The sequence below is a fragment of the Mirounga leonina genome, unplaced genomic scaffold (assembly GCF_011800145.1).
Source record: "Mirounga leonina isolate KUSES-001 unplaced genomic scaffold, KU_Mleo_1.0 Mir_165, whole genome shotgun sequence".
Classification (NCBI taxonomy): domain Eukaryota; kingdom Metazoa; phylum Chordata; class Mammalia; order Carnivora; family Phocidae; genus Mirounga; species Mirounga leonina.
In genome coordinates, this window is record NW_023270415.1 from 49,015,053 (window position 1) to 49,030,957 (window position 15,905).

Below are 15,905 nucleotides of genomic sequence, written 5' to 3' on the forward strand. Positions count from 1 at the left end.
ATTTGGAAAACTGGGGAGATATATTATGTCCCTAATGGGAAGATCAAATGTTTTAAAGATGTCAACCTTAAAGTAGTTTTTATGATAGATAAGAAGTGCATGAATAGTCCAATAGAAAAAGAAGTAAAATATCTGAACAGAAAATATGCAGAACATTTGGAAATCTCTGGGAAAGGTCACTCTGGAAACATCTGAGACACTAAACTAGTCCATAATCTCTAACTGGAACTAAAATCTGTAATGGTAGAATGGACATAAGTTTTAGACCAAGAAAACTCGACTGAAATAGTAAATTCTAGAGGTAGTAGGAAAAATGACTTAGCAAGCACACAGAGGTATATGGAAGTAAGCTCAGAGACAGTGAAGTTAATCAAACCCATAGTGGGAAGAGATATGTGATAACTTTAGGACCCGAGAGGGTATGTGTAAGGCACTTATACATTATTATGGATTATCTTTGAAATATAGATAATGATATCTGGTTAACTTATCTTACAGTGTAATTTGATTAGTTATGTGAATGTGCACTTTATTTATTTATTTATTTATTTATTTATTTTTTAAAGATTTTATTTATTTATTTGACAGAGAGAGAGACACAGTGAGAGAGGGAACACAAGCAGGCGGAGTGGGAGAGGGAGAAGCAGGCCTCCCGCGGAGCAGGGAGCCCGATGCGGGGCTCGATCCCAGGACCCTGGGATCATGACCTGAGCCGAAGGCAGATGCTTACCGACTGCGCCACCCAGGTGCCCCGTGAATGTGTACTTTAAAAACATATTGATATTATGGTGTCAGATGGTAGCTACACTTATGGCAAGTACAACATAACGTGTAGAGTTGTTGAATCATCATGTTGTACACTGAAATTAATGTAACACTGGGTGTCAACTATACTTCAATTAAAAAAGTTTCTGGGGGCACCTGGGTGGCTCAGTTAGGCATCTGCCTTCGGCTCAGGTCCGGAGGGATGGAGTCCCGCATTGGGCTCTCTGCTCAGCGGGAGGCCTGTTTCTCCCTCTCCTACTCCCCCTGCTTGTGTTCCCTCTCTCGCTGTCTCTCTGTCAAATAAATAAAATCTTTAAAAAATTTTTTTAAATCTTAAAAAAATTAAAATTAAAAAGTTTTTTTTTAAGATTTTATTTATTTATTTGAGAGAGAGAGCACAAGCTGGGGGAGAGGGTGAGGGAGAAGCAGACCCCCCACTGAGCAGGGAGCCCAATGCAGGACTCAATTCCAGGACCTTGAGATCATGACCTGAGCCAAAAGCAGACGCTTAACCGACTGAGCCACCCAGGCACCCCTAAAAAAGTTTTTTTTTAAGCAAAAGAAATGGGGAAAAAAAGCACGTGGATGGTAATACAAGATGAGCTGTTTTCTAAAAATCCAATCTGGACCCCCAAATTTACACAGAGAAGGACCATTTGAACTCCCTGGGTGGAACTGCAGCAGGAGTTGCGATTGGATACCCTCTGGGGGTGCCCTCCCCTCCTCTCCAGCCTATAGATTGCTGCCACCGCAGTGGTTTGGCACATAAAGGCACCAGCGGGGACCTTGTTCAGCTTTATGCAGGGCTGTCTCATGCGTGAGTGACCTGTGCAGCTATGCTTAAAAGAATCCTATGCTTGGTATATAGTTCTGTTAAAACTGTCTTGAAATTCTTAACAATTTTTTTAAACAAAGGACCCTGCATTTTCATTTTGCACTGAGCCCTGAAAATTATGTAGCCAGTCCTGGCTTTAGAACCCATTGGATTTTTGCTTCTTCTGACAAACAGGAATGAAATTTACTTGCAGTTAGGCAGTGGCCCAGGAGGGAGCATTCCTCCAAATGCCCTGACATGCTCCCCTGCCACTGTTCCTTTTCTGTAATGTCCATCGGTTGGGTCTACTGCAACTTCCAGGAAACTGGATGGGTCTCTAAAGAGAACCTTGCTGAGATGAATTTGACCTCAGCAGCATTGCCATTCTGTCAACAACCTCCACGTTGTTCCAGGTGTGGCAAAACCTCTCTCCTGCCAGATTTCAGCCAGTGGTGTATAAAGGACCCTATCTGGTGGCCTGGGTGGTTCCTGGTGCTTAGTAAGTGTTAATGCTCATGAAACATCAGTTCTTTTTCTTTTTTTTTGAAGATTTTATTTATTTATTTGACAGAGAGAGACACAGAGAGAGAGGGAACACAAGCAGGGCAAGTGGGAGAGGGAGAAGCAGCCTTCCCGCTGATGCAGGGAGCCCAATGCAGGGCTCGATTCCAGGACTCTGGGATCATGACCAACGACTGAGCCACCCAGGCGCCCTGAAACATCAGTTCTTTTTACATTTTTAATGTATTTTTAAAAAATGTTTATTGAAGTATAATTAACATACAATGTTATATTAGTTTCAGGTGCACAACATATTGATTCAACAACTCTATACCATCACTCGGTGCTCACCACAATAAGCGTAATCACGATCTGTCACCATACAAGGTTATTACAATAGTATCCACTATATTTCCTATGATGTACTTTTCACCTCAGTGACTTATTCTCTAACTGAAAGTTTATATCTCCTAATCCCCTTCATCTATTTCACCCATCCCCCCACCCACCATCCCTTTGGCAACCACCAGTTTGTTCTCTGTATTTAAGAGTCTGCTTTTTGGTTTATGAAACATCGGTTCTTAATCAGTTAGGTCATGGGCCCCTGGGAGAACCCGATGATACCTATGGTTCCTCCCCCACCCCTGCTCCGCCCCCAAATGTCATCTCCGAAGAAGAGCTTGCCTACTGTGACAGTCTGACAACCCCTGAAGGTGGTTTCTGGACCCCGGTAAGGGCACGTGCCCCTCAATGTTCCTTTAGGCGGTGCCATCTCCACCCCCGCCTGGAAGCCTCCACCTGTGGCCTCCCCCCCCCCCCCCCCCGCCCCGACTCCGCAGGCGGCTTCTCTGCCGGGGTCCGGGCGGCTGCGCCGGAGGGGGCGGGCCCGGCTGTGGGCCCGCCCCGTGTCGGGCTTGGGGTGGGGGTTCCCGCCTATTACAGGATGGAAACTCGGTGTCCGGAGGGGCGGGAGGGACGCAGGGAGGGACACGCCGGTGAAAGGGGCATTGATACAGCCTGCGGCGGCCTCGCAACGCGGCGGGGCCAGACTCTGATCACGTCCCGGCGCCGCGTCTCCGCCTGGTGCTCCTGCTCCGCGCGTCCCGGGGCCGCCGCGCGCCATGCGCCCCCACGGCCCCGCCGCCGCCTCCCCGCGGCGGCTCCTCGGCCTCCTGCTGCTCTTGCTGCTGCAGCTGCGGGCGCCGTCGAGCGCCTCCGAGAGCCCCAAGGGGAAGCAAAAGGCTCTGTTGCGGCAGAGGGAGGTGGTGGACCTGGTGAGTCCGGCGGCGGGGACAGAGCCGCGGGCCGCACGGGGGCGACGGGAGTCCGGCTGGTGGGGTGGGGGGTGGTCTGTACAGCTGCGTCTGTGGGTCGTGCGTGCGCCCGGGTGTCCCGCTTTGTCGGAGTCCGCGTGTAAGGTATGACCTGGGCAATGCGAGCAATGCGCCCGTCCCCCCCACCCCCAACATGGGGACATGGAACTCGCACGGGAGACCCAAATGCTGGAGCGGAGATGCGACGTGGGTCGGGTGGGATGTCCCAAAATACATTTCTGGCCTCTGAGGGCCTCGTCCCCCCACCCCCAACACCCCGGGAGGACAGAGAGGGTTAGGGCGGCAAGGGGGGAGAATGAGAAGCTTGAGTCGGTTAGAAGGTGGGCCTGGGAGCTGTCTGGGAGACCTGGACTCGCTGTTCCCCTGGGTGGGCCTGGGCCAGAGCCCTGCGACGTGTCCTGTGTTGGGGCTGGTGGCCACGTCTGCCTGGAGGAGAGAATAATAACCCTCACAAAGTATCCGTCCAACTCTTTGTAACTTGAACACTATGAGTCATGTTGGGTCATCTTCCTAGGGAGTGTGGGCTGCAATTTACTTTGTCGGACAACCACAGCTCAGGACAGGAATGGTTCAGAGGGATTAAGGCCAGAAGGGGAAAATGAAGGGACCCTGCACTAACCTTCCCAGGACCCAAGTCATTGTTCTGTTTATAGGCAGATGGGCAGTCAGTCCTTCCAGATACCCTGGGTCCTCAGCCTGTGGCCACCAAGCAGGAGCACCACAGTGGAGCTAAGGGAGAAGACAGTTTTCAGAAGAGAAAACAAACAGCCCAAGTGCTTTCTGAGGGTCTAATCTATGGGAAGGTCTGTTTGCTTAAAGCTCTTTCCCTCCAAAAGTCAACAAACCCAGTGGAGAGCAGAGCAGTCCTCTGCCCTGTGTCAAGAGCTGTCCTTTCACAACTACCATATTCCTTGGCACATAATAAACTTCAGTCCTTAGGCCAATCTTATTTGCAGACAAGTGTCGTTTACAGGCATTGCAGGACCTAAGGTGGGGGGGCATTGTTTTGATAAAAAACAAAACAAAACACCTGTTTCTCTAAGCTGCCATTATAAACTGAGCTAATAAACCAAACTCCCTGGCAGCTAGTTCTATGCCAGATTCAAAACCTCTGGAAAAAAATTCCTGCCATTGCACACTGCACTTTTTGGTGATGCGCTATGTAATTTTGCTCCACAAAGCAGACAATGTGTTCAGGGCTACGGTTTTATTTTAAGTGTCTAAATTGCCTAAAACTGTACCAAATGGCTGGGGTTCATGTGCAGTTTGCATTTTATGAATTTGTAATTATGATGCACAAAATACCCCTTTTCTCCATAAAGCTAGCAATTTTTTCTTTTCCTCCACGGATTTACAGTACCTGCGGTTTCCCACAACTCTCGCCCAACTTGGAAAAGCTTATTGTGCAACCAAGCTCAGGTGCATCCTGTAGATTAGGTTTGGTTTTGCTGGAGAAAAAAAAAATGTTCATGTGGTCACTGAGAAGGTTTCAAGAAGGTTTCTATGAAGCAACTTCTTTGTACGGGAGCTTTCAAAGCGTTCCTTTCAAGCTTCCAGCAAGCTCTGCCCCCTGGTGGCCAGTGGAAAAACAGGGGTTCATTCTACAGACATTTACAGAACGCCTGCCTAGTACTAAGCCTATGCTGGGTTAACATTTTTATTTTTATTTTATTTTATTTTATTTTTTTTAAAGATATTTATTTATTTATTTATTTGAGACAGAGAGAATGAGAGAGAGAGAGCACATGAGAGGGGGGAGGGTCAGAGGGAGAAGCAGGCTCCCCGCCGAGCAGGGAGCCCGATGTGGGACTCGATCCCGGCACTCCAGGATCATGACCTGAGCCGAAAGCAGTCGCTTAACCAACTGAGCCACCCAGGCGCCCCATTTTTATTTTTTTATTTTTTATTTTTTATTTTTTATTTTTATTTTTGTTAAAGACTTTATTTATTCATTCATGAGAGACAGAGAGAGAGAGAGGCAGAGGGAGAAGCAGGCTCCCAAGGAGCAGAGAGCCCGATGCGGGACTCGATCCCAGGACCCCGGGATCATGACCTGAGCCGAAGGCAGACGCCCAACCATCTGAGCCACCCAGGCGCCCCTGGGTTAACATTTTTAAAGTGAAAGAGGACATGTAATACCCGTGGAACCAAATTCAATAAAATTATGTGGCCACTGAAATGCAGGTTTTAGATAAAAATCTGAATAAACATTCTCAACCTTGGCCCTACTGACATTTGGGGCTAGATAATTCTTTGTTGTGGGGACCGTCCTGCACATCGTAGGATGTTTAGCAGCACCCGCGGTCCCTATCCCCATTAGATGCCAGTGGTACCCTCCCCTCCCAAGTTGTGACAACCAAAAATGCCTCCAGACATTTGCTAAGTATACCCTGGGGGACAAAATCATCCCTGATTGAAAACTAGTGATACATAGGAAAATAAAACTTTGTGTATCATCTTGCCTCCGGGGGGGCAGGGATAATAGTGAAAAAAAAAAATCATGGGGCGCCTGGGTGGCTCAGATGGTTAAGCGTCTGCCTTCGGCTCAGGTCGTGATCCCGGGGTCCTGGGATCGAGCCCCACATCGGGCTCCTGGCTCGGCTGGGAGTCTGCTTCTCCCTCTCCCTCTGCCTCTCCCACTGCTCATGCTCTCTCTCTCTCTCTATCTCTGTGTCTCAAATGAATAAATAATAAAAAAAAAAATCTTAAAAAAAAAATCAGGTCTTGTTTCTCCCTTCCCACTTGAAATCTATGTCTAAACATGTATCTGCTAGTGAAAGTGAATGAGATTACTAAAATGAAAAGTAAGTCTAAAATAAACCAAACTGTTTTAGAATATTTTATACTTTAGCTTGTCTTCAAATTTTGTTAAATACATTTGTAATTTTGTTAAACACTTTTAGTGTTTCTTTGGTAATAAATAAATAGTGCCTTTTCTTACACCAGGAAAATGGTAGTGGCCAAAGTCATGACAAAAATCATTTATCAGTGATTTGATAGATGAAATTGGTGATGTGAGAAGAAATTGATTGGGAAACATTATGTACATGAGGATCCTTCCTAGGCAGCGGCATTGCTGGATTTTATGATATGACCATGTCTAAGTCCAGAAGTTATTTTAATATATAAGGAATCTTGGTTTTTGTTGTTGTTGTTCTCACTGGACAGTGTCGTTATACAGAATGATAGTACAATTTACACCAATAGGGGAATGTTAAAGTAAAAATTTAAGTGGATTGCATTTGAGGTTGGGGTCCTAATAAATGGACCAATTCCAAAAAAGACAGGGGAATTAGACAGATGGAGATAAAATATTACCTTTACCACATACCCAACTATGTTGGTGTGTGTGGCTTGTGTGTGCGTGCTGGCCGACGGGTTTGCCAATGCTGTCTGTCCCAGGTCTAGACCCTGGTAAGGTTCCCCCAAGGGAGTAGGCACACCTGCCCAGTGTCACTGCCTCACGTGATCTTGGGGGGTAATAAGAATCATCATGGTTGACATACGCAGTGCATACTATGTGCCCTGCACGGGTCTAAGCACGGTTTTATATAGGATCTCACTTAAATCTCACACGAACCCTGCCAGGTAAGAATCTTTATTATTTTCCCTCTTATACAGGGAAGGGAACAGGCACTGAAATGTTGAGCAAGTTGCCTTATCTCACATAGCTAATAAGCAGTGGAACCAGGATTAAAAATCCAGAGAATCCATGCTCTTAATTTCTACCTGATACTCTTGCTGTCGGCCCACCAAGAAAACCAGAGAGAATCCTGGCACTTAAGAGGTTTGAGAGAGGGGTGCCTGGGTGGCTCAGTCGTTAAGCATCTGCCTTCGGCTCAGGTCATAATCCCAGGGTCCTGGGATCGAGTCCCACATCGGGCTCCCTGCTCGGCGGGAAGCCTGCTTCTCCCTCTCCCACTCCCCCTGCTTGTGTTCCTGCTCTCACTATCTCTCTCTCTGTCAAATAAATAAATAAAATCTTTAAAAAAAAAAAAGAGGTTTGAGAGATTACTGCCACCTTACTGGTGGCACTTACCAGTGGTCACCTGTGACCAGGCCATTTGCTCCTGAGGAGATGTGAGGTTGGAGGCCAGAAGTTTTAATCTAATGACACTTCCTTCACATAAAATAGAAGCGGGAGATGTGCAATCCAATTCAAAGATATTGCTGGTGTAAGATAATTATTAACTAAGATTTTTTGATAATTATATCCCTAGGACTATGTCTTAGGGAAATAATTCAAAAGACAAAAAAAGTTATACGGGTGAAAATTTTCATTACAATAATACTAATGATAGAAAAAATAGAAATAACCTAAGTATCCCAAAATAGTGCAATGTTTGCATAAAATTTTTAAAGTATCATTATGATACTTTACAGTGCTTTACAACATATAGGGTTAGAAGAAAAAAGCAGTATATCTAATTATGTTCACCCTGGAATACAGCAATTTAAAAATCATGTATGCTTTTTTTTTTTTTAAATCATGTATGCTTTTAATAAGCAGTAGAGAAAAGGCAGGCAAATGAAAACATTTTGTCTTTTTTGATTTCTCTGTGTGTGTGTGTGTGTGTGTGAGCAGTCTGTGCAAAAAAAAAATGGGAAAGAAATCTCAATATTTTAGAAACAACTTTAAAATCAGTTCTCTATAATAACTCATCTAGAACATGTGCAAGTGGTATGAAGGGATTCTTGACTCCAAGGGCTCAAAATAAATGCAGTTCTAGGGGCCCCTGGGTGGCTCACTTGGTTAAGCGACCAACTCTTGGTTTCAGTTCATGTCATGATCTCAGGGTCCTGGGATCAAGCCCCCCTCATTGAACCCCCAGCTGAGCCCCCAGTCGAGCCCCATTGAGCCCCAAGCGAAGCCCCATGTTGGGCTCCATGATCAGCGGGTATCTTCTTGTCTCCCTCTCTCTCTGCCCCTTCTGCTCGCTCTCCCTCTCTAAAATAAATAAAATAAATCTTTTAAGAATGCAACTAATCAGAAAGAGCTTTGAATCTTGAATGATGAGGGTTTGTCCCCTTTTCCTTTTTCTGCTCTAGTATAATGGAATGTGCTTACAAGGACCTGCAGGGATGCCTGGGCGAGATGGAAGCCCTGGGGCCAATGGCATTCCCGGTACCCCTGGGATCCCAGGTCGGGATGGATTCAAAGGAGAAAAGGGGGAATGCTTGAGGGAAAGCTTTGAGGAGTCCTGGACACCTAACTACAAGCAGTGTTCATGGAGTTCACTCAATTATGGCATAGATCTTGGAAAAATTGCGGTAAGTGAAGTCTGAATTATTTTAAAGTTGAAGCAAAACTTAAGAGTGTTCATAGTTGAGTGCGAATTTAAGATTTTATTTTATTTTTGCTAAAAGACTTTTACAAAATTAAGGAGTAGGGACCCTGTGGCTAAGTTAGAATTAATGAATAAAAAAGATAACATTTCAGAGTTAATTTTATAAAGGTATTTCTAAGGCAAATAAATCACCATGTTATTTTAAACCTAATAATATCTAAAATAACACTCCTTTTTTAAAAACGCAAGCAAAAAGAGAGAGCATAAGTATCTGTGCTGGACAGTAAGCAACTTTCCAATCTTGTTTGAAAGTGAACTTAACTTTAAATTAGTATAAGAAAGGGGCTCCTGGGTGGCTCAGTCATTAAGCGTCTGCCTTCAGCTCAGGTCATGATCCCAGGGTCCTGGGATGGAGCCGCGCATCGCATCGGGCTCCCTGCCTAGTGGGAAGCCTGCTTCTCCCTCTCCCAGTCCCCCTGCTTGTGTTCCCTCTCTCGCTGTGTCTCTCTCTGTCAAATAAATAAATAAAATCTTTAAAATAAATAAATAAATAAATGAGTATAAGAAATTCTGCTGTGGCTCCAGACACCATAAGGGTGGGAAGAAATTTCCAAGAAACTAACCCTGTGATAGGAATGATCTCCCAAGTGGGAAGTCCATTGGTATTTGTCCTTATTCTGGGTAGCAGATGTGGCTTAAAATTACTAAGCTTACGAGAAGTGGAACGGACCAGAGATGTACAACAGTAAGCATTTAAAATTTTTCTGCAACATTTAGGGGGGAAAAGTACTCAAAAGAGCCTGTCTAGCAACGCATTTTGGTTAATGATTCAGTCACTTTAATTAGTGTTTGCTTTAAAGGTAACTGGCCAGACGACTGGGATGGCACAGAATTGAAGAAACTGGTGCTATTCCTAAGGCTCTTTCTTTTGTCGACCAACTCTGTACATGGTTCCGTGTGTATATTATTATTATTCAACAATACATTATTCCTTGATATCAACCACTCCTACCACCAGGCAAATGCAAGTAGAAGAGATCTTACTTTCACAGAACTCTGAGATGCTCCTCATCTCAGCTCTTTACTGTCTGTTCCATTATCTATAAAAATGTTTGAGGCTGTCTTGATTTGATTTTTTGTACTAGAATTTCCATAGAGCCTCCAGAGTTTTGGTGACTGTGACCATTTTTATTTTCCTGTTACTTCTTAGAAAGCATTGTGTTTAAATGTGTTAAAATGTTGCCTGCTTCTTTAAACTCCTGACATTGATAGACTGGTTACTTATTTATAGTTCATCAAAAGTTGCTGAGTTCTCTCTGAAACTATCCCTGTGCACTCTGAATTATTAATATGTTTTTAAGTTTCTTTTAGGAGCGGTCAGAATGAGTTTGGGAGCTTTCTGAAAGTAAAGGATAGTAGACCATGAGCCAGTAGAGAGACAAATTTTGCAAAGAGTAATTAGAGAAAAAACCCGGGGCCTTCTCATTGTGTCATTATATAAACCTAAAAACCTCCACCTCTGCTTTACCCCTGATACTGTTTGCTGTTGCGCAAAAAGAAACTGGTCAAGAATAAATATATAGTCTAGAATATAAGTTCCATGAGAGCAGAGATTCTGTTTCATTTACTGTCGTTAACTGTAGCATCCAGCACGTAGGGCTCAGGAAATATTTTTGGAATGAAAAAAGAAAAGTAAATACATAGACTGGTTTGGCTTAAAATACTGAAGACCAGCTGTTTTGAGTAAGACTAAAAGATACCTTCCGTGGTGTGAAGAATTCTAAGAATGCCATAATTTGATTTTCTTAGAGTGTCTAATATCAATATGAGTCTCTTCTCTGCCTTGCAGAGAATCTCTCTCCTTCTGTAAAAGCTAAGCTTTTTAAAATGTAGTTTGAGGAAAAGGAAAATTGAATAACATTCACACTACAACTTGAAAGCATCTTTTGAATGAAGACTGAAAATGCTAATTGAACCCTATTTCTGTGTTTGTGATAGGAGTGTACATTTACGAAGATGCGCTCAAACAGCGCTCTGAGGGTTTTGTTCAGTGGCTCCCTTCGGTTAAAATGCAGGAACGCATGCTGTCAGCGTTGGTATTTCACGTTCAATGGAGCTGAATGTTCAGGACCTCTTCCCATCGAAGCCATCATTTATTTGGACCAAGGAAGCCCCGAACTCAATTCAACAATTAATATTCATCGCACTTCTTCTGGTACGTGGAAGAGTGACTGCAGGATGTGCCTGATGACTTTGGACACCAAAGACTGGTCTTAAAGCCACGATCATGTTGGTTCCCCAGCCTGTGATAAAGAGACCTATAGCAAGTTTTCAGTACCTAACTACTCACTCTGGTTGCATTCAGAATTCCCTGAAATGGATCTTTAAAAAAATGTGCAGATAACTGGGCTCTGTCTCTGACGAACTGAATCAGAATCTCTGGGGATAATACCGTATTTTTTTTTTTTTAAAGATCCCCAAGGTTGAAAATCACTGAATTAGATGAAATGGCAAAACAGCCCATAATGCCACAGAGCAGTGGTTTTCAACCCTGGCTACACATTAGGCTCAACTACGGAACTTAAAAAAATCCCCATACCTGGGTACCACCCTTCCAGGGAGTCTGACTTAATGGGTCTAGATGCAGCCAAGGCCCTGGGATTTCAGAATCGTTTCCAGGTAGTCTAATGCTCAGCCAAGGTTGAGATCCACTTGATAAGGAGATTATTTCTCCACCTTGTCCTTTAAAAGGATAGATATTGTCTGCTGAATTTGTAAAAGAGGACATTTCTATAGTGCATTCTTTGTTTCTGCCTAGTATAAGAGAAAAGACATTCATTTAAACCAGTGGTCACTTAAGCTGTAAGAAAAAAAAATTATTGGTTTGTTTTATTCTATTTTAAGGTTCATTAAAGAAAGCTTGGAAGATACCAAAGAAATAGAAGGGGTCGGGGTGTCTATTAATGTCCTCACCCAGACACACCTCTATCGATATTTGGCTGCTGGCCATTTTGGTTTCTTGAGTTGCAGTGGGATTGTACATCATGACAGTCCCTGCTGGGAGAATCACAAGATGTATGTATCACTAGCTTCATTCCCCTGATGTCTTGCAGGGATTTCTCACTAACCTTGTACTTAAAAAATGGCAGAGGGAAGAGAAGAGATCCCTCCACTGTTAATAGAGGAAATTCTATTTCAGCATGCTTTGGGGATCCAAGTCAGATACTGAACCCAAAAATTAACAGAGCACGTTTATTCCTGAGATATCAAGGGCATCCCTTCTGCATTATTCCTCAAATCCCCACACTATCCTTGAGACATAAAGAAGATATTTGAACCCCCTCTCTTGGCCTATAGAGAAGGTCCAGGGAAATAAAGTGTGTTATGCAGGACAGTAGAATCAGTGTTCAAGAGAGCAGAAACCAGCTCCTTGCCTGCCGTCTTGTCTCCCCAGCCCTCTCTTTGATCAGGTTAAAAAGCTTCATCACTAAGTCCTTAGATACTTGTGCTGGAAAGGATGATGTGTTTTCCATCTGAGAAGCAGTCTCTACAATAAGAAAAATCTAGATATAACATCAAAATTTAATTAGGAAGTGATATATGTTTAGTATATATGTTATTAAATTATATATATAAGTATATATATTAAACATTACATACTCTATAGTATGTATGTGATAAAAATAGTTGGTATAAGCAACTTACTTTCTACTGTATTACCTTTAAGGTGTTTGTGCTAATATCTTGCTGTAATATAAGCCCTCAGGCCCAGGAACTGTGCCCTATACATGCATATGCTTTATAACTTATTTAACATAGCAGTTCCCGACCATGGTGTAGAAATTTATTTGGTGTGATCACTTGGGTGGAATGTCAGAAGTAATTTGTTATTTATAACAGTTTTTGTATTAAGATGATAGAAGGTTACCTCTGCAATAAAATCACTTTCCCTCATACACTGAAACTCTTTCTTGAGAGAAAGGAGACACACTTAGCACATTGAGGATGACTTAGAGCCTTGGATATGCCCATGGGGAGTTTGAAAAACATTTGAATGTCACCTTGTTACCTAGGGCCAAGAGGAAAACAGGTCTAGAACCCCCTAATCCAACATATTTTAGGTGCTTAATAAGTAGCAATATTACCTTATCATAGCAAAAATGTTCATTCATTCAAAAAATATTACTGCACAGGTTAAAGACCGTGAAGTGACCATTTGATTCTCCTCATGTGAGACTGATGCTAGACCCAAATTTGTCTTACGGCCTGTAGCGTGAGGTGAACAAGTTTCTAGGCCATGGACGTGCAGAACTTGGGAGAACATGAGTATTTCTGGGCATTCTCACTCGGTGTGGTGCTAGATTAAATGGGATTGTGGCCACACTGCTTCGTTCTCCCAGCTTTGAAAGGGGCCTGAACCAGTCAAGTCTGGATTCTGAGGGACTTACCTTAGATTCATTGATGTGTCAGCTCAAGGAAGAAGATTGCTCCAGCACTACATCCCGAGGCTCAGTTGGAATGTACTAACCTACCAGATGGGAAACCTGACCAGTCACATGATGGCAATCCCTACACTACTTGTATGTCAGGACTCATTTTCTGAAAGAATCTGGCAACCTCTGGTTCCTTTACCCCCTTACACAGACACATACCTTTTTGTCTGTTAAAATGACCATTGGGGGATTTTTTTTTTTTTTTTAATATAGAAGGATCTTGGTAAGATAGACTGCAAGTTGTATATTAGTATGTGAAAGTCCAGAGACCCTGAGAAAAGTCGTATATTTATAAAGCATAAGAACATAGAGGAAAAGCAAGATTGTTTGTTTGTTCACGGTGAGGAAAGTCCATGTACAATGGGATTCCCAGATCGAAGGACTGGTATAATGATTATGCTAGAATTTCTTTTAATGTTACAAAAGTCCTTTCTTCTATGCATCAAGTGTATAGGTAAGTGTTAGAACAGGCTTTCTTTAAAAAAGACCTGCAAAGCAAATAAAAGTCTTGGCTTCCTTTGTTTAGTCAAATAAATTGCTTTTTTGTTTTCAGTCACCTAAACGGTAACTTTCAGTAACTAAACAGATTCTGGTTTTATGGCTGAAACCTGCAAGAAAACTGCCTGTTCAGCTTATATCATCAGATGGGTAGATATAGGTTTTTAAAAAATATTTATGTGGTAAGAAAAAGAGACCTTATCTTTATGAAGTCCTTATTGAGCATTAGAATTTTTAATTCACTGTGCATTCAATAGATTTGTCACCTACTTTGCTAAAGTAATAACATTTAGGTGAAGATTTTTGCTTTTTGTTCTAAAGAAAGCTCTAACTTTCATCTCTGTTCTGCAGTGGAAGGGCTTTGTGAAGGAATTGGAGCTGGATTAGTGGATGTTGCCATCTGGGTTGGGACTTGTTCGGATTACCCGAAAGGAGACGCCTCTACTGGATGGAATTCAGTATCTCGCATCATTATTGAAGAACTGCCAAAATAAATCCTTTAATTTTCATTCCCTACCTCTTTTTAATTAAGCCTTTGAAGGGTTCATTTTAGTGGCATTTTTATATAATTTTTATGTATACATCTGAATAAAAAGCAAAGCGAAACGTGTTTCAGACCAAAGTGTGATTTCACACTGTTTGAAAATCCAGTATTATTCATTTTCCTTCCATCAAAAATGGTTTCAGGATTTTGTAGTTGATTAGAATACTTTCTTCATATTCCCCATTCCCTGTACCTATAATTTGGAATGTCATTGTGGTCTTGAACTTCTTCTATTCTTTTAGGATAGCACTTTTTAAAACAGAAAGGCTAACATACCAGTGCTTTGTACAAGTTGTAAATGTTCAGAACTGTTTTATATCTGTGAAATAAAAGTTATTTCAAACAACTTCAGTATGTTAACCTAATTGCCAGTAAAATTAGAGTTCCATATTTTGAAGAATATAAAGAAAAAAAGGATATTTACCTGTCAGGAAATACATTAGCATTTTTGGAATTTTATCTTTAACAAAGAATAAAAAGGTTATTTTTTTTTTAAGATTTTATTTATTTATTTGACAGAGAGAGAGAGGGAACACAAGCAGGGGGAGTGGGAGAGAAAGAAGCAGGCTTCCCGCGGGGCAGGGAGTCCGATGCGGGGCTCTTTCCCAGGACCCTGGGATCATGACCTGAGCTGAAGGCAGACGCTTAATGACTGAGCCACCCAGGCGCCCAAAAAGATCATTATTTTTAACAAAGAATAAAAAGAGGAATTCTGTCCTCAAACTGCTTGCCACTTGGTAGGGAAGATAAGATATATACAAAAATAACAATAAATCAAAGATCAATATGTTGATTGACATAAAAGTTGATTGACATAAAAGTTGATTGAGGGGTGGTACAATTCAAAGGATGTTCTATTACCTCTGGCTGAGGTGATCAGAAAGAATTCATGATGAAGGAAGTACAGATGTCAGACTGATAAAGTTAGGTGAATCCTGGCCTTGAATTGGAAGTATCAGGAACTCCTGAAGTACTTTATCTTAAAGAAGCCTATAAAACAATAACAATAAAGCCTCCTAGTTTTTGGCCTGCAAACAATGACCTAGAAAAGGCTTAGAAATGATGACAAGTCGGGTAACACCCCGACTGAGATCTCCACATTCCATTTCCTACTAAAAGGAACTAAGCCTCCTTGAAGAAATGGGTGATTTCAGCTCTGGGGCAGGAAATGTACAGTGTGAGTCTGGAACATCGTGGCATACTGGAAAACAAGGCAGCTCTGAAAGACAACTGAAAAGGATCCAAGATCCAGCTTGAATTGGTTCCCACTGGCAACGATGGTACAATGTAAGTGTCAATAAAGATAATAACTGCAATGGTTTGCAACACATCAAATATGTTTTAATGCAGGAGTTCATAATGATATTAACAAATTTCATTGGTCAACTTGGAGGATGCCAGCAAACCAACTTGTTACTTTGAAAATTGGTAAATAGAAAAAAACAAGCGTTTATTCTACTTTCTCAATATGAACCACATTTCTGGGTGACCAAATTGTTGATGAAGGGAAATTTGTCCTTATAGAAGTGTGTGTGTGTATTTTGTAGTGTGTATTGGTATAGATAACAAATGAAGAGTGATGGAATTAGAATATCAAATTTGCAACCCCTCACAAATTAAGGGATCTAGCAATGACCATCAGTGACTGATAACATTCCAAAAAGGGAG

The 15,905-nt window shown here is 42.3% G+C and overlaps 1 protein-coding gene across 1 annotated transcript; it reads left to right on the forward strand.

Moving 5' to 3' along the window:
• Positions 1-3,066: 3,066 nt before the first annotated feature.
• On the forward strand, positions 3,067-14,576 carry CTHRC1 (collagen triple helix repeat containing 1). Its single transcript, XM_035011101.1, has 4 exons — positions 3,067-3,354; positions 8,464-8,685; positions 10,701-10,917; positions 14,045-14,576. Exons 1-4 carry the CDS (start codon positions 3,202-3,204, stop codon positions 14,185-14,187), a joined length of 735 nt encoding a protein of 244 aa, XP_034866992.1. The 5' UTR covers positions 3,067-3,201; the 3' UTR covers positions 14,188-14,576.
• Positions 14,577-15,905: the final 1,329 nt, after the last annotated feature.